Source organism: Schistosoma haematobium, chromosome ZW (genome assembly GCF_000699445.3).
Source record: "Schistosoma haematobium chromosome ZW, whole genome shotgun sequence".
NCBI classification, from domain to species: Eukaryota; Metazoa; Platyhelminthes; class Trematoda; order Strigeidida; family Schistosomatidae; genus Schistosoma; species Schistosoma haematobium.
In genome coordinates, this window is record NC_067195.1 from 64589492 (window position 1) to 64615025 (window position 25534).

At 34.5% G+C, this 25534-nt stretch overlaps 1 protein-coding gene across 2 annotated transcripts; it reads left to right on the plus strand.

Annotated features, from left to right (window-relative positions):
- The first annotated feature begins 676 nt into the window (after positions 1-676).
- Positions 677-25465, plus strand: ABHD16A_1 (Protein abhd16a). Of its 2 annotated transcripts, XM_051212032.1 has the most exons (19): positions 677-1278; positions 2459-2521; positions 2559-2673; positions 2704-2827; positions 2867-2950; positions 2983-3068; positions 3104-3243; positions 4299-4372; positions 7456-7496; positions 8796-8927; positions 12148-12261; positions 13277-13441; positions 14371-14434; positions 15774-15837; positions 19449-19505; positions 20559-20621; positions 22783-22856; positions 23877-24049; positions 24996-25465. In XM_051212032.1, the coding sequence occupies exons 3-19, from the start codon at positions 2593-2595 to the stop codon at positions 25134-25136; spliced, it is 1677 nt and encodes a 558-aa protein (XP_051072172.1). In that variant the 5' UTR covers positions 677-1278; positions 2459-2521; positions 2559-2592; the 3' UTR covers positions 25137-25465. The 2 variants fall into 2 exon arrangements, with proteins under 2 accessions (XP_051072172.1, XP_051072173.1); XM_051212033.1 differs by having other exon boundaries at positions 1249-1278; positions 2559-2827; positions 2867-3068.
- Positions 25466-25534: the final 69 nt, after the last annotated feature.

Genomic DNA, 25534 nt, shown 5'->3' on the forward strand with positions numbered 1-25534 from the left:
TTTAAAATATATCTATGTTGTGCTCGTACGCCGTGTTCTCACTTGAGTAGCATCTGTCGGTTCTGACTGTTGTGTTGTGTTTCAGATCGCTTCTGCTCGCAGACCAACGCTAATAGTACGTGCTACAGTGCTATCGTACGATCAGTTCACAGGGGATTTTATACAAAACGTGATAAGTGAGCGGCTATAACAAAAAAACGGCAAGATTATAATTTGTGGACGGATCAATCAGGTAAAAGATAATAGATCTCGGATTTTAACGCGAATGCCTTTCATCCATTTGGCTATAGCCATATTTATAAATAAAATTTCTGGCAATATAGCTAATGTCAGTTCGTGATAAAAACTCCATATATAATTCCTAAGGCAAATTACGACAATTATTGCGAACTGGATAATAAAAGCACCAGTAACACTGGATGCAGTCAGGTACTACAATATATACAGATGATTGGAGAGCTTACAAACTCCCACATAGGCTTGGTTATGTGCATCGCGTCGTTATCCACAACTAGTATTTGGTGCACTTGTAGCGTGGCGTCGAGTTGGGATTAACTATGAACACCGCTACAAAGAAACACGTGCCAAATAAATCAGGAGGCGTAAGTTGAACGTAACCAAAGAAACCCATAAAATCTCCGAGAAGCCAAATACCAGAAGGCAATTAATGGACCAAGTCGATGTTTATTTGCTGGCGATCTCGTGGCATCGAAAGGATACCGAGATCGTGCCAAGATACAAGCTTGGTTACAGAACGTAACCGAATTCGCGCGAAGTTACAATCAAAAGTGTAAGTAAAAGAATGGAAGCACAAAATAGCTGTCATTGGCACAGTCAAACAAAAGCACGTTAAAACAAGCACTGGTACAGTTGGTTATAATAATAATAATAATTGTTTTTATTAAACCAGTCGTGTTCTCGTGATAAATGTGAGTCACTACACACTCATCAACCTGTATGCACATAAACAATATTGAAGCTGTGGTCGAGGCTGAAAGAGTTTTTAAAACTTCATGACTCCAGAGGCCGGCTATTCTGTTGCCGTATGGATGATTCCCTCTACTGCATGCATTACGATTTTAGAACTTCCGAACCTTTTTTTAACCTTGACAAGTTTTCGAACCATGTATAAGAAGTGTATCCACTTTATTTCCTTGGTTTTGTATAACATATTTTTACTCTATACTGACTGTCTGGTGATTGGCTAATATTTCTCAAGGTCGCTTAAGTTCCCTTCAAAGGTCGTCCATAAATTAGAGTCTCGCCATTCCGGGAGAAGTGAGTCCTTTGGTTTTGGCAAACCAAATTACTCATGTTAAGTCAATGTATAATTTTATTGTCTCATGTTGCTACTTGCTTATTTTCTATCGTCTGCTTTTTAAGTAGCTGATATCGTGCAAAATGTTCTTAGGGTATTGTAAGAGTTTTATCTTAACATAGATATTGGTACAAGGAGGCACCAAATACATATGCGCCACATAAATCTCATTCGATATGTGTGAGGGCTGTGATACTGCCCGGGTGCCCAAACCGGAGCAGGTGGTTTTCTTAGAGAGCCACACCCCGAACCTTTGACCTGAAGGTCTGATACACAAGGCAGTGGAGCATCGTGAGGAGATGCAGTCCCATGGTAGCCGGTGACCAACCATTGGTTCATACGTCATTTGTTCCCTCAGGATACTGGAGCCCATGTGCACCATTGGTTTGTGATCCGGTTAAAGCGCCGGACATTCGCTTTTCGTCCTCTCATTTTCGTAAACAACACCCCCGCCACGATAAGGCAATGAGTAGGACTTCCCTGGCAGAGGCTATATACGCGTGGCGATGTGAGAGTATTTCGAAAGGAAGAGCGTACTCTCCCCACTCTCGGCCGTACTAGGGCATTTGGGGGCTGTTGTTCAAATCAGCCTCCGTACTGTAGCGTTACTGATATTCTCAACTTTTAAGTGTTTTGACCGCATGGAGTATAAAGTTTTAAACTTAAAATTTTTAAAACTGTCATTGGCCAAGTGTTTGTCAATCGTGCATAAAAGACTGGTATAAAATAACGTATTCTTTTATATTTAATTGACTTGTTATGCTATACGTGGATGCTTCTCATATGTGTCTCATGCACTTGTATCGACAAACTGATAGGTGTTAGAGTGGTGGCTTTATTGAAATACTAATAAGTGTTTCAGCGTAACTAGTAACTTTCTCCGATATTTGCATACGGTCTCTCTGTTTATCACTGTTGGTGACCAGTACTTGAGAACAAGAAAATATGGTCGTTGAGATCAGCATCGTTTTCCATGTTTAGAAAATATTGACTTATCAAATTCAATGTGCACTAACACTCCTACATAGAAACAAATGTAGACCAGTTTTTTTTTGGTTTTTCAACGCTTTCCATCAATATAACACCTTAGTATTTGTTATATTTGTAGTAGGATAATTACGAATTTCCTTGTTATTTTAGCATTCCGGGAATCAACCTTTCAAAAGTCATTTCAACTGTTTGTCCTAATCTTCTTACACTTTGGTAAGCCGTAACTAATCCCAATGAGTATGGATTACAGAGATTACCATTCCAACTGATCAATCGGAATTATTATGTGGCGAACCATCCATGTTTGGTGGTCTTGTGTTCTTGGTCCATCTCTCTATAGTGTTCCACTAATTGCAACATTTCAAGTATTTCTACTTTTTTTCATAATTATTTAGTCGATGGAATATAACCCCAATTTTTTGGAATCGGCATCTAACTGTGCTATAAAAATGCTTCAAATAACGGCAGGAGTGATTAAATGGACTGCTCTTTTTTGGAGTCCCTGGGCATTTAGAAATCGTATGCTTACTTATAAATAATCTAATTATTACTTCATAGTGAAATTATATGATAATTTTTTCGAATTCTCTAGATTAGTTGCTGTTACACTTACTATATATTTTTCGGCCCTTTTACTTAGAGGTTAGAGCGTTTGATTCGGTTAACGTTTGCAGGAACTGGAAGGTTTTGTAATCATACTTATCAGGAGTTTATGGCTTTATTTTTGGAATCTAAGGAGACGATCAATGAGGAGACGGTGGTAATATATTTTAGTATCCTAAATAAGTGTTGCAGAATAAACTAATGCTCTACACTTTTAGTTCTCCGTGGCCTGTTCATTTTGATGTCCGGCAGTTACCTAGTATCTCCGTAAAACCAAAAAAGATCACTCCTAAACGCATATCAGATGTATCCACATTATTTATGCCATTGGTGTAAGTCCTTTTATTTTATTTCTAAATGTTTTGATGTTACTGACCTCGAAATTGTATTGGACCTCATGACTTGAAAACAGGCTTCTGCTTGTATTTTAGCCCGCTTTGCAACTACGTTATTATTATTATTAATGGCTTTATTCAATATTATATTTTGGTACTATACAGAAAGTTATAAAAAATCATTTATTGGTTTGACTTGAAATATTGGTTTATTAGTTATCATATACATTAGTAGAAGCTATATTAATCGTCTGAAACAAATCCTATTGGCTTGTATTATTTGTGAATAAGTAGGCTAATATAAAGTAAAATAAAACATCATTTATTTTATTAGTAGTATTTTGAACAATTTGTCATACCAATGAAATCACATCCTTACAACTTTTTAGTTCTGATTATTTATATACCATCGTTGCAGTGTTGCCAAGACTTTCCTGGCTTTCTATTATATGTTGGACATAGTCTGTTGAGTATGTTGCGTATACTTGACGAACAAAGCTTCGTATTTACGTATCTTCTGTATTGTCTTCGTTTTATTTCCTATCTAACGGTAACTAATTTTCTGTGACCGCTCTTTAATACTTAGCAGACCATCCTGTTAGTATTACAGTATAAATATAAATCCGTTTGCTTTTAGCTACATATATTGTATCATCTATATATTTAAACAATGACCTTTTTCTCAAATATGTCAGGGACGGTTGAAAATTTTAGGGATTTTGGACTAAATCTGTCAGTAAGAGATTAATGAAATGTTACTCTTTACTGGTTTTTATGTTTTGATTTCGTGTCGATAAGACGTGTAGTACTAGCTTATTCACTCAATATTTTAATATTTCAAGTTATTGGCTATCGGTAGAATATAAGGGTGGGTGAAAAATTCTAGAACTTCCCAATCCTGACTACAGTTTGAGTAATTATAATTTCAGTTGCTGAGATTATTTAAATCTGGTTTTTATGTATTTTGTACTCTATATAATAGGTGCTTAATTTTTGTAAAACTTTCACATTTCGCCAATTGTCCATGTAAATTTTTGTTATGTTGTCCGTAGTTGGATTATAGCTCACACTATTGGTATCCGTATGACATATGTCGGATGTACATGGATTTTAAATTCTCTTACATGTAAGTCAAGTGTGAAAGTTCCCAACTTTTTCCTTAAGGTTTTACTATTTTGATCATATCGCAATATGAATACACAAATAAATATCATACAAAATATCACATACTATACTTTAATTTCGGTTACTAAATTCTTTTCCTACTTCATTACTCTCAGTTTATTTTACGAAATGCGTAAAAATTCTGTCAATAATCTAAAATGTCGCAATGCATATTTTAACTCTTCAGGAGGCTAAGTTTGTGTCTTTTCAATCACAAAGCCTACCTATTTGCTATTTTTATAATCAAGGAGACTTAAGTTGTCATTGCGTGAAATTAACCAATACATATATCAGTACATTCTTTTTGATTTATCCGAAAATCATTTAATTGTGATGTCATATGTACCAATGAAGTTTGTTTTTATGCTTTACTTGTTGCTTTAATAGTCGAAGTAGTCAAATAGTAGTGTGAGTGATTACTTTCAGAAAGACTCGTCGACCCAGAGTATGCCGCTGAAATAGTTCTTTTTAGTGAAAAGGCTGACAAATTCAAAGTCTTCTGAACTCTGAGTAACAATAGATGATATATTTACTATGGGATTCTTTTTCTCAGAATGTGGAGTTTTGCTTCCGGACCGGTCTGTGTCGGCACCTGCTCTTACCATAGGAAATGAGGCTGTTGAATGCGTTGATAACTTCACTAGTCTTGGAGGTTTTATCGACCGTAATGTGCCTGTAGTTGATGTAAATACGGCATATATATAAATAGTTTGTTCGGTTTTTGTTAACCTACAGAAATTACAGTAGAGGTAGATTTATGTCTGCTTATCCAAGGGCGAGTATATTGAGCAAGATTCCAGTGTTTTGCTTTGTAACAATAAAACAACTGATAAAAGTAGAAGATATAGATAGGTTACACTTGTTTTATTATAGTCGTTTTTGAAGCATTTCTTGTGTGTGCTTGGATTACGTGATGAGCGATACTGAAGTTATGCTCGGGGTTATAAGTAGGACTAGTTAGCCTTCATCGACATTGGTTGTGGGTTCATCTCCTTCATATAACCTCCCCTAACCTATTGCGACGCCAAATAATTGCTGGTGTAGAAGCAAGTTAAGTCTGGAGGCTACGAAACTATTAAGTGGCGTCAGCCGGTGAATTGATTAGCCGTTAGTTTGAGCAGTATGGAGAGACACCAACTTTGTGTTTGGGGTTTAAGTGATAACAGTAATTTCTGTCTGAAGATCCTAGGTAGTTACTTAAAAAATACTAAGAAATGATGAAGAGACTTGGTTGTGAATAAGAGGATCTTTAGTGGTTACAGGTTTGGGAATGGTTTCCTCTTGCTGGATGTACTTTCTGTGGAAACTGAAAAATAAACTGAATTTGTAGTGGTTGTACCTACGTGATGTTGTGACCACAGACCCAAAGAACAACTGCATGAGGCCATTCACACGGGATTTTTGTATCAGGTTATCGACCTGTTAGCCTTGTGCTCGATGAGGCTTGCTCCAGAAGGCGGAAATCTGTAGGGCAAGGTGAGGCTTGGAATCTTTAGAGCCGAGCTATTCTAACCCCTTTTCTTTGTGAGAGGACAGCTTCGCTGCAGATTTTGGTCGTCTGAGAGGAACACTTTACTGCTGTCACGCTTCTATCCAGTTAACAGTACGACATTTCCCTCGAGTTTTGAGGTAGCGTGGGTTAAAAACCGTCAGAGTGGTACAGATGTGTTCATTCTTTGATTTCATTCGTTCATTTCGAACTATATTCTGTGTTCTGTTTGTCGCCCTTATTCATACTATAATTATTTTAACTTTTTGACGTTCGATTTGTTAGCTACCTCTCTCTTTCTGGATATAAAGTGTGACAATTTAGGCTAATACATCTTTGTGCCATCCCATACGTTGTTCAGGATCAACTTTAGTGTTATTTTCATTGATTATAACCTTTTCAAGCCAATAGCTTTGATAACTAAGTCATTTCCGATTGCTAACATCAGTTGTTCCATTTTCGTTGCTTTTGTTACGTATTAGTGTTCACGCTATTGGTATGTTTGAAATTTTCTAACCCTTCCCCAAAGGAGAAAGATAAGATAGTTGGGTGTGCTCAGAGGTTATATCAGAAATACTGTAATTGACATCACAACTGCTGGTGTTTTTATCAGTTTTTTACGGTTTCTTCAAGCTTCATTACAATTTAAAATACTATCATGTTAACAGCATCTGCTTTTATTTCTACCACTTGAACAGGCTCTTTTCTACATGCCTAGATTTTATAGAGTAAGCATTCCAACTACCATTTCCAAGATGAGTCATCACGACAAACAAGCCTAATCACCAAGCCTACGTCGTAGCTAGTAATTCTTTGACCAGTTTGGGTTCAAATTTCATTCAGCTGTTTTCATTTCAACTTCAGTGTTACTCAACGGTATTTATTTCTATCACTATGATATAGTGATATTTGTTAATAAGACGATCTTTATTAAGTATTTGTCTGTCAGTTGACTCATTATCATAGTTTTCTAGATATATTTTTAAAACAGCAGTAGATATCTGAAGCCTTTTATCGACTTTGTCTTGGTTTTTTGTCTAACTTTACGATGTGTGGTAGTGAGAGTAAAATATGATTGATCACTGAGCCTGGACCAAGTCACTTAGCCCACTGACTTAAATATGTGGTTTCCTTTCCTCTCATTAATTTCTCCTCCGGACCCATTAACTATTACTGATTGTAACTGTGTTAAATGATGTATTATCTAATGTTAATCTGGTTCTCTATTCTTGGTTATGAATCCTTGATCTGATATGATGTGACTAGTCTTATTATCGTATTAACGTATTATTGTAGTATGCCTGAGAGTGATAAAAATGTTTTAAACCATTCCTTATATAACTTGTATTTTTGTCCTAAGTTAGCATTCAGGTCGATGATAATACATTATTGTTATGTTCCTTATGAGCGTAAATGTTTTTAATTACTTTGGCTTTTGAGAAAACAGTAATGACGTGTATTTACTATAACAGTAAATAATAGTAATAATAAAACGATGTTTTATTAATGTGTTGTCTACTACACATAAACTTTTCTTCTATACTTTTTAACAACAGTTAAAGCTCGATTAGATGCTCGAAGTAGATTACAAATGAAGGTAAATATTTTATTTTAGTGTAAATATTTCACACTGCCTTAACTCTATAGTTATTTTTGGTTTCTTGAATTTGCCTTTACTGTAGTCAGTTAAAGCTTATTTTTACTAGCGAAATTTGTATTTTGAATTCAGCAATATGTATCTTAGTAATCTGCTAGTAAAATGTGGACAAAAAATAAAAAAGTAAATATCAAAACACAATACAATAAAATAAATTTTTGTTTACTTTCTGACTACTACAGCAATTCAAAGTAATCGTTGAAGTTCTTGTCTAACTGTAGTCCAAAATCTATCCGTTTGGCAAGTGTTAAGTATCATTTGGCTTTAGTCTTATAATTTTCTATGGTTCCAAGTATCTTTTTTTATCTATACAAGAGCTGGGGTTGCTACTACATTAGATTAACATCTACATTGTTTTGTATTGACAGTAGTATCGGTATTACTGGAAGTCTAATTGCTTTTGGGTTCTTACATCCTAATGAGTAGTTTTTTGTTACATTTGATGGGGTATATGTGATTCACACCTGAGTAGTAGCATTTCTTTTACCATTTATTCAACCTACTTCTGGATATTTTCGTTTATTACCGGCAACACGAGCTTTCATAGTAATTAGAGTTTTCGAAAATCTAAATACTTTCAAATATATTTTATAAGTTAGGTTATTTCATTTACCGATGATGTTTTTATGGGTCTAGTTGGTTTAACAAACTGAAGTGAGCGAAACCTTAGGTAGGGAAAACCAGTTTATTGTTTAACGGAAAATCACTCAGTAGCTTAGTAAAATATGAAAATCATACATTAAATACATCGTTTGCACATCTTTCCGTTATGCCTTACATACTCCATTATTCCTCTAATTATGTTGTTATTTGGATTGCTCTCAGATTCCCTTCCTGTTATCTTCATAACAATCTTTAGCTTCCAGATATTTCACTTCCGATTAGTGTTCGATACTACTTATATCTCTCAACGTAAGTAGCATACACTCAGTCAGTTAGTCTGAGTACTGAAAAGATTTAGGTGATGGAACTAATGATTGTTTATAGTGCCGATTCCCAATTCCTAAATAGATAGTTCTTAAGGGATAGGGCTACTATCCGACTGTTTATGTGACATATCTCTGGTTTTCAACCAGTTACAAACACTATCAAATCCATTCTGATCTTATTGCTTTACTGTAGAGTATATGCCATTTGAATGAGTATATGTTGTATTTATTTCACATATCTTTTCATCATTTGTTGCAATATTTCTTCTACAAATAGTCCATTTGTTCACATTTTCAAAATATTTACCAGTATAATATTCAACGAGTCGGACTATCAACTAGAGAAGGGGAATTCGTTGAAGCATTTTATGCTGATCGTCGAATCAAGTCAAGTTCAAAATCTATTTCACCTGAACAAGATGATTTGAATGGAGAGATTTTAGTAAGATAATTGATACCGTTTGTTTAGTTCTATGAATTTTTAGTTAACGTTGGTTGTATTATTTTAGCATACCTTTAGCGTAAAATCCTTATATTATGACCACATACTAATTTTTCTACGTTTCGACTATAGAATTTCAATCTAACAACAGTAATTTGTGGAAATAAGAGTCACAAACGGTTCCTAAGTAAAGTAAACATGTGTTGTATGTTCAAGAGAATTTCTTAATGATATACGTCGTCTGTCCTATAAATATGCGACGAATCAGCATCAAATTTTTAATGAAATTTAGATATTTCTCTTATCAAATTCACGTAATGTTTAAGGGTGCCTATAAAATAAGCCACTGAAGAAAGCAAAGTTTCTCAAGTTAATTGAACTTTTTAGCGACCGTTGTAATGATTGGATGTTCAGAATGACTATTAATCCCAACTTCACTGTTCGAACTATTGATGACCTGAATTTCGAAAAATTGTCTATATACACAGTTCTAGTAAACCATTTGTAACCGACAAATTTATTTGCAAAACTTGAGATAGCGAAGTATCTGAAGAGCTTGATTTCTGAGGGTTTCCACGGACATTTCCAACAATTAAAATAAAGCACTGTAATATTGTCACAAATTTTTATTTTGAAGGTTGATCAAAATTATGTACTCTAATATTCGTAAAGTTTTTGTGACGTTATTTTGTATATTTATTACAATGACTTATTTTATGCTGGATACGTACATTAACTTTTTCAATCTGCGATAATTGACTGTGACAAAGATTATCGATGAGATGTATCGTGACACTAAACTGCGTGCTTATATTCTATTCGTGATCCCTAAAAGGATACCAAATGATTCCAGAGTATACGATCAACGGTCATCAGAAATGCCCATTCAGATAAGCAAACAATTCGAATCGTCAAGTTAGTTTGCTCAACAACTATTCACACTAGAAAGCTTAGTGGAGATTGTATATTAAATCCAGTTTTATTTTTGAAATCATGAACGGATCTAAGACGACCATCAACAATCTGCAAGCATTGGACGACCGTTTCGTCCTGATGTGAGACTCCTCAGCAGTGTCCATCACCGACGTCGCACGCGAGAATCGGACCCAGTATCTTCAGTCTTGCATCCAAACGCCTAACCTGTAGGCCGTTGAGCCAGGATGTCTAATTTCAATCAACCAATAGTATTGCGCGACCATCTTCCACTACCTTCTGTGGATAGCTAACTCACACCTAACACGGTCTAGCTCCACTGATCATGGCTTCTCACTAGATTCCGGAAATTTCTTTTCGAAGCTGATTGGGTGTGAGTTAACTACCCATAGAAGGTAATGGAAGATGGTCGCTCAATACTATTGGTTGATTGAAATTAAACATGCTGACTCAACAGCCTACAGGTTAGGCGTTTGGATGCAAGACTGAAGATACTGGGTCCGATTCTCGCGTGCGACGTTGCTGATGGACACTGCTGAGGAGTCTCATACCAAGACGAAACGGTCGTCCAATACTTGCAGATTGTTGATGATCGTCTTAGATCCTTTCGTGATTTAAGTAAAATTCAAAAATCTTGTTGTAACGGGTGGACTGCAGGTTAGATGCACAGCGTATTTATCGATCGCTTCTGTGACAAGTAAAACACGTAAGGACGACCTAGAGTCCCGATTGGTCCCGCTTCCCTGTCTAGCCCAGCCAGTTGAGTCTAGAACGCAAGTCACAGCCTCTGAGTTATGAATCGTTATATTTCAAACATACTCTGTTTATATACCAACCAAACAGACCACATCGTACCATGAAAATAGAAAACATCTGTACAATATTTAACGAGTGAAATAAATAATTGCCAATAGGGACTGCCCATTTGGAGTCCAAGGACATCATTAGACTTAACATGATAATGATTGGTATATTCCTCAGCATACCTAACAAATCTCGACCACCCCGTGCTAACAGTTTTATATATTCGGATTTAAGCCATACAGTTTGTGTGAATGCTAGGGATATTACTCGGCTGTAGGTAAAGAGGAGTTTGTGAACGATAACTACTTGAAGAAAACTACTATAGTATTCAGTATATTTCACCACTGGTAATTTGATAATAAAATAGGAAAGTTTTTGATTTATGGTCTTGAAACATTGTTTTGGGTTTGTTAAGTTATCTACATCTTTCTTACGATCATCGGAATGCGAAAGTGATAGGTTATTTTTGTTTGAGAAATAATTTCCACGTATTTGAAGATCCTTATCTGTCATCTAATTGTACTTCAAATTTATTTATCTATTTATTTGTTTGAACACAAACATTGGCACAAGAGGGCACCGAATGTATGTGCGCCACACAAAAACAATGAGGCCAGTAGCAGTTATCATTGATTTTTGTGGGGGCTGTGATAATGCCCGGGCGCCCAAACCGAGGCAGTTGGTTTTCTTAGGGAAGCACTTCTCGAGCCTTTGACCTACAGGTCTAATCCACAAGTTAGTGGGGCAACGTTAGGAGATGCAGTCCCATGGTAGACAGTGACCAACAGTATGTTTATACACCATTTATTCCCTCAGGATCCTAGAGCCCATGTTCACCATTAGTTTGGAATCAGGGTTTCCCAATTCGTTTAGATGAATCCTCCGTGTCCACCAACCGGTTTCAAGAGTCGGACATTCGCTTTTCGTGTTGTTAATTTCGTAAAGAACACCGGCGCCACGTGAAGGCAGTGAGTAGGACTTCGGTGGCAGTAGCTGTAAACATGTGTCCATTTGAGAGCATTTCGAGAGGGAAAGCCGACTCCCCATCCTCGTCCGTACCAGGGCGTTTGGAGGGGGGGCAATTGTAGTTAACAAGATTTAAATCTTTAGCTTCTCACGAACTCTTCACCTTTTCATATTATGTACGAATTTCGGTACCATAGTTCGGTCCACTTTGTCAAGCTTCTGGCTAGATAATTTAGTGTTATGTAACTGAAGCATGATATCATTGAAATAGTTTTCCCTGGTTATGCTAGTGAACAGAATTAGAAGAATTTCTAGGTGCTTTGGATTATACTTCAGATCCTTTATGTTTCTTGCCATGATTTTACGTGTGATTTCGAATTAATCTACTGATTAGTAAGGTTATTGATAGTGTTTTCGAATATATTCTGATATAAGGTTGCTTTGGTGGAACATAATAAGCTCCTCAAACCTACTATTTCGATTGATCGGCTTTAATCTGGAGTTTTACTTTCTGTAGGTACTCTGTTGTGAAGGTAATGGTGGATATCCTGAGATTGGAACTCCTTGGGTTCCACTTGAACGAGGTTATTCAGTTTTAGGATGGAATCATCCTGGTTTCGGAGAAAGCACGGTAATACATTTGTTTTGATGTTTATTTGTTTATTTTCTAAATTTTGGCATGAATCACGTGATCATAATGTATATCTAATTGGCTGAAATACCATGATCACTATTTGCGCATCCCCGATTCAAAGACAAATTGAGGTAAAGGATTGTACAGTTTACAAACTTGGTCGTTTTATTCACTTCTGACTTACATCTATTTTCTTTCAATATTCTGTTACAGTTAACTGGCTAAATAAAGTGTTATCTCCCTCGTTAATTGAAAATAGTTTGGTCGTACATGTGTAATATTTTTTATCATTCTAACTTAATATCTCACTGACTGGTTGTGTAGATCGGTTCAATTTAGAAGTGTTTTTTGCCATGAGCAAACATGAGTCGGAGAATCATTGAAATCGGGGAACAGTGGATGTTACGTTTAATACTCCAGTTTGTGTAGAACGTGTGCTCAATCAGCAGTTTTGAGTACCCTATGCTCCAGTCACCGTAGTTACTAGACGTTCATGTTTTGATTGACTAATTCACTACTCTTATATAGGACTCGAAGGCCATTCACTTGCCAAATTTGAGCCATTATTAAAGTTTTTGGTAATTAACACTGTATTACTCATGTTTTTTCATCCATGTTGATCATGTTATACTACTTCAACAAGGATAACTAAACCCACGTAAGCCGTACACTCCGAGGTTCTTAAACGTCTTAGCCTTTTTAGTGTTGTGATTGAAGTTAGCAAAATTGTACTTCATATAATTTATAGTGAAATTTAACCATGCACTATACTTTGATGTACTATTATCATGTACTGAGTAAGGATACCATTTTGATTTTTAAATAGAATTAATTAGAGTGGCTTGTCACCTGACGTGTTGAAATTCTAATACTTCAGTAGTTGATTCTTCCTTTGATTGTAGTCTTGATAATTATTTCTTAGTTAGAAATACCTCAATATAATATTCCCCTCTATATCTGGTAACTCTTGTTTTGTATTTTCGCTTATTTTATTTTCACCAATCTTTTAAAGGGGTTACCATTCCCGGAAAAGGAACAGAATGCTGTTGAAGCATGCTTTTTATTTGCTGTACATCGATTACATTTTCAACCTAGTCAAATATTCGTACTTGGGTGGTCGATTGGTGGTTATACAGCATCTTGGATAGCAATGAACTATCCTGATATAGCTGGTTTGGTAAGCTAGTTACATGGTGCCTATATATTGTTTCTTCTACGGTACATGACACTATATAACTTTATTTATCAGTCATAAATTGGTAATTCTACTCCAATTTATTTAAACTCTAACTTTTGATAGTCACTCATGAAGTAGTTACAAGTTGTTCGAGGGATTGTTTTTTGTAATTCTCTAAATTACTAGTGATTGTCCACTTTGCATCTCTTAATAAATTTACCTTATGTTGTAGTATATTTGGATATGTACCTACAGACATATGTATATATGTATTTCTTAGTGACTTCAATTTGAAAACTAATTTGTAACAGGATATATGTATAACTGTTTGATGATACTAATTTATGAATCTTCGTATCCCTCATGACGGGTTGTACGTCGGACTTCACATGCAGTTATATTTTTTGGGAGCAAATGATCTGTTCAGCACATATTCAACTGGTTATACGTTAGAGATTCTCTTTTAGTTTTTAGAAAACTAACTATTATAATTGAGGACACTTCTCAAAATTTTGATAGAAAAATGATTTACGAGGGAATTTGGAAATCCATTTATTTTTTCTATTCAGATTGTACATTAAGCAGATCCTTTCAGTTATAAACGTCATGAGCACCAGCATTCAAACCTATTTAAAACTGTTTCCGTATGTCCTAAGTAAAATAAAGCCCAGTCCTTCATCACTGATGTACGACGTATTCACTGTCCGTATGTCTTACATGAAGAATAATCACTCAAACAAAATTGGACGGAGTTGGGTTCGAACTTGCTGCATAGTTTTTGAAAGTCGACTAGTTTAACCGTTAAATCACTACTCTGCATAATGGTGATGTTAATAATGGTTTTCTGTAATGATAACGTTAGTGTCTATCTAAATCTAAAAATCAAGTCGAAAAAGTTGTCTGTTTTTTCCAATTATTTTAAAAATGAGGTTTTGGACGCTACTTTCGATAATATAGATGAACTGTCAAGACGAGTCGCACCATCTATATTTGGTAAGTCGTTCGCTTATTTTGTGTCAACAGTGGATGAAAATAAATGTTACTAATTATTATTACTTATGAGTAGTTTGAAATTTATCTGTGTATATTCGTCGTCAATACATATTGGATTATTTATTTCACGATGAAAATAACCTTTAGTCTTAAACTTCCTTATAACCATATATATAATATCGAGGAAATCCATACGTTAATCAGTTCATTATATGTACTATAATGTGATAAATAATTATCATGATCCCGTTAGTAAACGTGTATTCTTAATTTTCTTTAGGATATGGAATGCCCCTTTGTATACATTAGATTATTTATTTATGTTTTTAAGTCCTTTAAACAGACGATGTAAGCTACTCCATCATTATCATATACTAACCTGATGCGATTGTACTATCTAGAAAATTTTACTGTCATGTCACTTTTTAGCTTTACCAATGTTAGTCAAAAACGGATTAACGATCACGCGTCTGTCGTAGTTCAAACTAGAGGGTCCTTCAGTACGAAATAAATATTCTGTCCTTTGGATTAGTAAGTTTAGGTCGGAAGGGTAATGTTTGTGATCCAGCGAAGCAAGTAATTGAATGAGCCTAAGTTTGATTTTATAATGGTTCATTGCTTCGTACTGTTAATACGTTTTCAGTAAACAAAATAACTATGGAACTTGGTTCAAATAACAGCGAAATAGTGAGTGAAATTCTCAAATAATTGTCAGTTGAGTTTCAAATACATCTATCTTGACTAGGCTGCTCTACAATTAAGAAGACAAAAGAGCGAGTTTATTATCATTCCGAACGATAATAATACGGTGAAAAAGCCTGGGTACCTATTAATTTTTTCCACGTGTCAGTGATACTCAACCACTTGGTATTGGAGTTTCAAACTATCAAATCCAACTGTACACACACTTTAAGAATTCAGAATGATAGTTTAAAAAACTTCTTTAAGCCGATTCAGGTCGAGTTCTTGGAAAATAGTGGATTTCCTATCGCTTTATCTTTGGAATTTAATCGTTCCTAGATTTTCATGGGTTCAGGTGCTGGGGTTTCAATGAGCGTTTTCTACTATCAGTTTGTCTTTATAGTCAGGAGAGTTTCCTCTGTGGCTTCGGTACTCAATAGGTTGTTGGGTATTTTCTCTTCTCTAAAGTATCGGGAACGGCGTTCAAAGGTAATTCACTTTGGACCTTATCTTTAGCTGTTTGTCGAATGCGCAGTGGTAATGGGTTGTCATTTCAAAGTATACTCGTTGTGATGATGGATTTTTTGGTTCGATCATTTGTTGAATGGCCTGAATGTTTTTCGCACTTCCTCGCTGTCATCAAATTTCTTTTTTTCAGACCCGGTTTTGGAATCTGTCGTTAAAATGTATCTGGATTTAAACAATTTATCCCATGTGATTAAGTAAGTTTTTATTTGTTTTGTGGTACATCCACAAACCGAATGTTTTCTGTGCTCGACGCTAAGCACACATTTCATAGAAGTTATCTCATGTGCTATTGAGTCTCCTTGACTGAAGTAGGCTTAAAGCTATGTTTTGTTAAAAATCTATGATTGAAAATCAAGTGCTTTAACCACCAAACCATCGTTCTTATTTCATAATTCCTTTATTTTGTCTCCACTCTTTTTTGAGCCTGGTTCGTGGTGGAATAAAAAAGCCATTTATTGAGTCTACTTCTGTGCACAAGCTTATTTAGGATATCACAAATATGATTGCTGAATAATAGGTTTGTGTTTAGTAACTTGTTTGCTAATGGTTTTTTTCCAGTCTGATATTAAAAACACGAAGTTCCGCGAAAGGATCTCTTTTCAAGGAATATATTATCCAATTGTACAATGGTATATATTAGTTCTGTGAGGACATATGAACAAGGAATAAACATGATGATGCAATAGAAAGATTGTAATATCAGATTACGCAATATGAATAATAACAATAAAAGATTGTATATGTGCAAATAGAAAGCCTTGTAAAATTAGTAATTTAGCAACGGGTCACAATGTGAATGAAGTAAGATGATTATAATGTTTTTGTAATAATAATTACAACAATTACGAATAATATCATCAGGGTATGAGACATAGTCAGTCAGTCAGCTACAACGTAGGACCAGGCACATATATGCATCGGTCCAAGTTACCATACCTCATTAACACAACAAGATGGACACCGGATTCATAAAAGTAGTTAATTCAGAGGTGGTAATATATAAAAGAAAGATTGCAATAAGGATACAGTACAGGAAGAAAGAATTAGTTCATAGAAAGAAAGACATGAAGCGATTTTAATCTCTTAGTTTAAGGGAAGACAGAGAGTGTATACACCAACGCCATTGTGATCGATTCTCAACCATGTCATCAAGAGTTTCCAACCATTGGTTACGAAATTCACGCGGACCCCAACCAAGTAGTCTACATCTACCAACATGGCTCAGATTAGAGGTTAGTGTTTTCAAGCACTGATGCCACGTTTTGGTTTGGCCGCCCTTTATTCTCTTCCAACCATCCCCAACACTAGTCAGTACTGCACGTTCTGGTAATCGGTGTTCAGCGATACGTCAAAAAGTCCCAACCAACTCAGTCGATGAAGATTCACAACCTCATCAACTGATTTACCATCATTCCCTAATACCCTGCGTCGAACCTCACTACTACTTACCCGGTGATCCCAGCAGATGCGAGCAATATTTCTAAGGCATCTGTGGTCAAATACTAGTAGCTTACGAGTGTCTTCTACTCTTAATGGCCATGTTTCGCTGCCGTAAATTAAAACAGAACGGACTGCCGCGCAGTATACTCGTCCTTTTATTGATAGACGGATATCTCGCCTTCGCCATATGTGACGTAAGTTGGCAAAACCAAGCGAGCTTATCGAATCCGTGCTGAGATTTCGTGTTATAACGTGAAAAATAATGCTGCTAATTAAGGGGTAGCGAATTATTGATCGGACCAAAGACGCGCAAACACGTAGAACGACCTAGGGTTCTGATTGGTCCTGCTCCCCTGTATAGCCCAGTCAGTTGAGTCCAGAACACAAGTCTCAGCCTCGGATTTATGAATCATTATATTTCAAACATACTTTGTTTATATACCAGCCAAGCAAACCACAACGTACCATAAAATAGAAAATAACATTGTACAATGATGGCCAGTAGGAAAATGACACGTTAAATAAATATTGACCAATAAGATGATACCATTCCATGTCCAAGGATAGCATTAGGCTTAACAGGATAATTTTTGGGATATTTTCCTGAATATCCCAACATTTCGTCAGACACCAACCCATTAGGGCTGATCAGACATAAGTAAAGGGGGAAGGGGATGTTTGCTTATACGAAATGAAATAGTAATAATAATAGTTCAAGGGCAAGGTAACGATAAGGCATACTTCTCTTGTACACACAGTTCTGGCTTTAACTTATGAATGGCAAGAGCTGCTATTGTTTTAAAGAGTTGGATACGAAATCTAGATAGATTCGGATGAATTGCATAAACAACCTTAAAATCAACCTGTGGATCAGTAGAGTGATTAGAGTCAATTAGATGTTCAAGGATGGAAATTCTAATTGCTTTTGTCTCATCTTTGTAGAACCAAACTGGGACATATTCTCGTATCCAAGTTGAAAGCAAGCGCTGGCTATGGCCTATGTACCTTACTCCACAAGAGCAGGTGAACTGGTAGATGCACATAGAGGGGACCAGACGAGGAAGCTTAACCTTTAGAGATACATAAATAGGTTCTTACTAGTGAACGTTACAGTTTTGTTTCATAGAACGTCCTTTTTACTGCTTACGTTAACCGATTTTTAATTACATCCGAAGTTTGGTCACCTTTAAATTCACCCACCCTCAATCTTAGCAGACTGTTTTATGTCAACGTTGGGAAACAACCAACTTAGTTCGATCACCAATCGATTTAATCCATATGCAAGATACATAGACGACACGTTAGAATTTGGTCGACCAAACCATCCAGCTCAGAGAACAAAACTCCACCAAAATCATCCACCTGAGCTACAAATCTTCTCCACCGACACGTTAGAATATCTGATTGTATTCAATACGGACGTTGGTGAATCTTACAGTACATGTTTTTCCATTCTATTAACTAACCGGGGATGTTGAAATATAGTTTTCTCTTACTTGTTGATCCCCTTCCTTGACTTTTTATATTGATTTAGGATAATAGTGGAGTGACAGGTACCCATATTTACTGAAAGCAAACTATTTAATCGGTACTGGGTAATGTTTGGGTTTCAGTGTTTCCGATAATTTGAAAGTCCCAAATAAAATAAAGCCTAATAGCTACAGAAATTGAGTGAATTCGCTCATAACTTATACTAGTACCAAATTGTTTGCTTTCACAATTGTTGTTTAGTTCGTTCTCTCCACTGTTTTAGTGTTTGATGTTTGCAGCGTAATATCACGAAAACATTTCCGGTTGTTTATCTTACATAGCGATAACTGCTACCTTAGTAGGCGAAATGTCCATCTGCCAGTCAAATGGCCTGTATAGTGCTCATCAATCCGTCCTGTATTAGTTTACGTATGTGAAACTTTAGTTTTTGAGAGCACATGACATGGGTTGGCTACAGGTTTTTGATCATAGGCGTCTTCGAAGCGTTGCTCGAGTTTTGTAGAATGACCGAGTGAGCAATGTTGAGGTTAAGCATAGTGTGGATTACTTAGCACTGGTGGCGTATCGGTTGATGAGTTTGCGAAAACTGATCATTCAAACGCCTCGAGGTATGTTGCTAGCAAACTGAACTTTTCTGGAACCTGGATTCCAAACGGGAAGCACGAGTTTAATTTATGATCCAACAGATTCCATTAAACAAGATAATTGGTAAGAAATATTATCTGGAAGCCATAATAACATGTTGAAGATGATGGAGATACTACATATATTTTGAAGACGAAGTTATAATATTTGTGGAGAATCACTATTTTTTTATGATTATCCAAATCCCTGATGATGATTTTATATTCATTCTATCTTATGTTAAATCAAGTTACGATGGTCCAGTGCTTATTATTCGCCGCAGTGATGATGAAGTTATCAGCACTGGGTAAGTGACATTGATTTTGATTATCATTAGAAGTTTGCGGTTTCCAGTGAATGAAAAGCAAAATAAATTTGTTTTTACTGATGTTTCGCTATTAAATATTAATAGTTTTTAATAGTTAAGATCATGAGTCAGTTGAAGATAGCTTCAATATAAGATCTTATTCTTTACTCCCCCTTCCGTCATCAGTTAGGTTACTACTATTTTGACCATTTTTATGGTACAAATCAATTTCATCTAAAATTCTTTATTTGTATCCTTGAGCTGATCATATACCATGTTTCCTGCCAAATATTAATTGAATAATGGAATGAAGAGATCTTCGCATCAGTTTAGCATATTCAATACCTAGAACTGTCAACTCAAAATTGTAGTATATGACATGTTTACCGAAGTGTTTCTGGTTTTTATCTACCAGTGATTGTTAGTGTAACAGGTCGCTGTCTGCTTTGATTAAACAAATTTCAAATAGATGAATTGATTCTTTAAAAATTTGAAATTCTGATCCTACCATTATTGTTCAGTGGACATACTTAACAAGCTTTTAGGTGGTGTTGAGTTAAGTAGCTTAATCATAAAGATGTAATTGTCTTTCTGCACAACATCAGCGTTGACCTCAAGAAGATGTATGTGATTGATGATTTCTTCACAGTCTGGTCGTCTGGGTAAGAAAATGTAACACCTCCAGAATTCTCTTTCTGGACTTTTAATATGTTTGCAACCATTCTTTTTTCCGATTATACGAGTTAATTGTATTTGTAAGGGTTCAAGTTTTCCTGTTGAATGATATCCAATTTTATTGTAGAATTAAATTATTGTCAATCGATTCAGTAGTTATTAATAACTTCTAGTACGTATTTGTTTGTCAATACAAATGTTGAAATAAATATCTGGTAGAATAAAAAAGGAAGTACACTATTTTTAACTATTGAAGCACACTAACTGCTATGATACTTATAGACTAGTTTGAATCCTATATATAGTAAATATTTTAGGAAGTGTTTTAACTGACAATTTTTCAATGTCTCTACGTGTTTTGTTCTCTCGTTATAACAGGGACGATCATTCACGTGCAACTAACAGAAGCAATCACTTACTGATTGGTTTATTGAAGCATCGGTATGTTAAAGCATATAATTCTTGTAGTATTAAATAAAAATACGATTTTTTAGTTCGATTGAATGGGTACATGATCAATGGCTTCCAAATAACTTTTCTTGACATAAGAAAATGACGAAGTCATTTCTGATCAAATTTTAATTGATCGTCATAGTAAGACTAAATACTGGTTTGCAGTAAGTTTTGTTTATCAGCTGTTATTCGAGCTCTGTATGTTTCAATATCTGACTAAACATTTCTACTGTCCATAAACTTAAATAGAAACATGAAAAATGAGAAAAGGTGTGTATTTCTCCTGCTAGTTAGGAATTATTGTCGCTAAATATTTTCCTCGTTACTGATTAAATTACGAAAAAGTAACAAATTTGTGTGATTCAGTATATTTCTCATTTAATAATTACTTAGAATCGAAAGCAATATTTCTTTGTTATTGAACTTACACCATGTATTTTAAATTTTACTTAATAATCGTAGAAGATAATATCAATGTTATTTGTGAAATCAGTAAGTGATATCAATTTGTCGGAAAGATAAGTAGATGGGTATGGTTATGTAAAATAACTTAATGGCTGAATTATCCTAAGTTCCACATTGAATCTTTCAAGAAGTAACTACACTAAAAATAATGACGATTTTATAAATTATGTCCTAATCACAGTTATTTGCGAGGTATTACTTAGTCATTTACAGACCCTTACAATAAAATAGTAATTCAGTTATTGTAAACTATCGAGCAGATGATTTCTGCTTCAGATCGTTTTAACTTATTCTGCCTCATCCAATTTTTCATATATTCATTATCAAAAAAAACACAAAAGTTATGAATGAGTTGATGAAAAATGATAGAGTAGTCCCATTAAGACTTGTTAAATGTTCCATAATAGTTTTCTTAAATAAACAATAATACCTCTCAAAAATTTGATAGTTATTATATAATAATGATTACTTCACTATAGAAGAACAGAACAAACATATGATATTGTACTAAGAAAAAGATTAATCAGCATCTGAACTGGCTAATGAAAGAGAAATCATATATGAGAACAGCGCATTTAAATAAATATAAACATTATTATTATTAAGGAAACTGATACTAACTTAGCTGTTGAGAGCTTGAATATTCATCGTGGAAATATATAAGGAATTGTACTTGGAAAGGAAATGCTCAGCGTGATAAGATTTTGAAATTGAAATGAACTGTAATCAGGAGAATCATAAAAACAAAAACAAATCAATTTGCAGGTAAAAGGTCAATAGTGAAGATAGAACTGAATTCTTTTGCATAAAGCAAGCGTCGAACGACCTATATACCTCACTCTACTTGAAAAGGTAAATTGTTAAATGTACATGGAATTGGTCAAATAAGAGTTTTGTTAAATTGTTACTGAATATTGGTCAGCTTGATGACAATAATAGCAAGGTTAAGCGAAGAACGTTCTATTGAGAGAGTCGGAAATTCTGCTTTTCATGATGCTTGCTGTTAAATCACCTTTGAAATTAACGTTCATATAAAGAATTTTCCTTGATGTAGAGACTATTTGTACTTAAGGAGTTTTGAGTTTTATTTTCTCATCAATTACCGATGGATACCTGTTTTTGATAAGTATCTTCGGGAGGTTCATTTCGTTCTCTGTAAGATTGGAACAATAAATTCTTAGTATTTGTGTATCGAGCGGTATAATTAAATTACGCATCCAACTAATGAGGACTCAGCTGTGATGTGGGGCTTTTTTCCGAATGTCCTACTAGAAGAGGCCGTTGATACTAAATACGGTCACGGTGACGGTGTTGATTTTCCGATAAGAAACCAAAAGTATTACTGCTGTTATGCATAAAAATATGGGTATTTCCAACTATCATGGACAAACTGATGGTTCATGTATTTCTTAGGCTGGACTAATTTTATACAAATATATATATATATATATATATATATATATATATATATATATATATATAGAGAGAGAGAGAGAGAGAGAGAATTACTTGGCCAAATGAATGTTTTCTTTTCGTTGTTATTTTCTATGGTGCTTCTTGAAAAATAACCGTGGGAAGAGACTTTTATAAATTATATAATTACTAATTATTATCAGTCGTTACCTTACAGTGGTAATTTATGCCATTTCATGGAAATATATATGGGGTGTTTTGTTTGTTATAGATTTCCGTATCTGATGACCGTAGAAAATGAATCCATCCTCAATGCATATTTATCACTTAGCGCTGAAGAACAAAGTAAGCAATTTCCATATGAATATTTTCGTTATTTGATTCCACTTTTTAATAATATTTAATGTACTAAGACTGTTGCCTGATATTGACTAGACCAAGCGAATTGTAAATTAGCTGGTGTCTTGTCATACTACGAAATCAAACTAACGTTATCAAATCAACCTTGAACTCTCAAGTAGGAGGTGTACATATATGTATGTAAATTGTATATAATAACTAGTCTGTGTGACCTGTAAAATGTTTCTCTTTCATTCCGCTCTGGTGTCATTCGCAATTTTGTGTTCCCAATTATTAACCAGTAGAACAAGCGTGTCAGTGGTCACGTAGAGATATTTTTCACCAGATTGTACTTTTTCTAACGAAACCGTTAACCTATTTCTCACTTTTATACTTACCCTATCCATGCTTTTTCACTCTCTCTCTCTCTCCTTGTGCAATAATTAGTTTATCTTCTGTGATAATCGCGTATATTGTTTTCCTATGGTTCCTACACGTTGGAATTCAGTTTACAAAGAGTTATGATATTCGTATTTTATCTTGTTCTTTTTCTATAAAAAAAATTATACAAAAACTATGTATTGCACATTTTTGTAAGTTGTTAGTTGATAGACATTTTGGCATTAATATTCATTGTACCATATAAAGTAAATAAATAGTGACAGGTATGGAGTCTAAATTGATTTTTCATTCCAGCGATATTTATCATTGAAAGAAGTTCCAAAAGAGCCTATCAATTGTACATAAGGTTATTTCACTTGTGGTCATGGTTAAATTTAGGAAGATTCTTGACGATATTTTTTCTCCGTTTTCATCTTATATTGACGTGAATGTGCTCCAGAAGATAAAATAATTTTCCGTCCGATCTGCCATTATAATTCTTTTTTAAATATAGAAATTACTTATTTTTAAGTGTATTTTTTTTCACTAACCAGATTTAATCAATTGTTATTAACGTATTGTCATAACCATTATTTCCTATAATCTATGATTGTTTTGTTTACTTATATACATATTTCTCATTAGGAAATACATTTAATGAACTTGATTATAATCCAGAGGAATATGGGAAACTAGTCGTAAATTTTTTAAGGGCTGAAGCACTTGAAAAACAAATCGAATCAATGCCTTTATACCCGTCAAAACTTGGTAAAGAGATTAGTGAATCTGATGTTCAGAGAAATATGCTTTTTTATATAGTAAGTGTGATCGTTATATTATGGTTGGTAATTTAATGCATTATATTTATCAAGTACAAGTCAATACATCCGACTTTGAGTTATGTTTACTTTTTAATAGCTAATGGTGATGCCCAAGTAAATGGATACTTTATTATTATTTAAACACGGTAATATTGGTATAATGATGCACGAATATGTATGTGCCACACTTCATCATTCGATTTTTGTGTTAAGACCTTTCTGAAGTATTTTGGTCCCTTCAGAATTGATCTTGTGTCCTGTTTCCAATGCATGTAACGCTATCGTCGACCTATTCTCAAGTTTCTTTAGATCAACCAAGGATTCGGGAACATTTTTCGAACGTTGTTTGTGTTCCTTCAACCTCACATTCGATTGCCTTGAAGCTTTGCTCACATACGCAGCATTACAATCACGACAATTGATATCATAGACAATATTCTGTTGTTCTTTCTCTGGAAATCTTACACTTTCTTAGACTTCATCATTCTGATCATATTTATTTACTCATCATTTGTATATTGTGCATGTAAAGAAGACTTGAATTCACTTGGTCAGACATCTGATTAATTATAATAACAATCGATTGTTGTTTAAAGTGTAATTTCAGAAGCACAGTCTATCAAACAAGAATGACTTTTTTTAAAGGAAATCTGCTTTGAATGAATTCATTCTGGAAGTTACTAAATGAAAAGCATGATGATAATTACATTTATAGATAAAGTCAAGTTATTTAATGTCCATGGTTTTGACGTAAAAGGTGTAAATACCCGTTTAAATCCATTTGGATATATTTTTAAAAAGATGACTAAATTTATTATTCATGCAAGCGGAAATCATTTATTAAGCTGCTTATCAACAAATACATACCATTTTTAAAGATTTACTCAATCAGTTTTGTTTATTATTTGGATAAAAAGATTTTTGTTTGTTATTTCTTTCCTAGGTATCCAAATATTTTATTGAATCTCCTGGTTCACATTGTACTCCTTTGGCAGGTAAATATCTACAACCACCATGGTCACCGCTAACTCATTCGTTCATTGAATCTTCAGAAACTGATCTAGACTGTAAGATTGTTGACTAGTAATACGCATCCAGTACATGCTTTCTCAATAAGTGATATTTAATAATATAACATTTTTCTGATTATATATATACATATATATGTTACCGTCACATTTTGTTTTGTTTTGTTCCCTAAATTTAGTTCACTTTTTCTTCCTGTAATAACACACAGTTGTATTCAGAATTATTCTTTGTTAATTTGTTTTGTTGCTTGTTTACTTTTAAGTATTTTTTTCTGTGTATATCATAAGGTTATATGCTATTTTTAAAATTATTACTAACTGTAAAGGCAGAGAGATAAAACATGATATGTAATATATGCATTAATGTTTCTTTCGTGGTGAATGTTTACAATTATGCGTTTTATTTGTTAGATTACGGTAGTTATATATGAATAGTTTATAGATTAGGCTAAGT

What these genes read in the sequence shown, in the direction of transcription:
- ABHD16A_1 (XM_051212032.1), top strand. Translation starts at nt 2,593, where the DNA reads ATGTGGCGAACCATCCATGTTTGGTGGTCTTGTGTTCTTGGTCCATCT. An exon ending in GATTTTAAATTCTCTTACAT is followed by an intron (nt 4,373 to 7,455) that starts GTAAGTCAAGTG and finishes TTTTAACAACAG; the next exon opens with TTAAAGCTCGATTAGATGCT. An exon ending in CTGGTTTCGGAGAAAGCACG is followed by an intron (nt 12,262 to 13,276) that starts GTAATACATTTG and finishes AATCTTTTAAAG; the next exon opens with GGGTTACCATTCCCGGAAAA.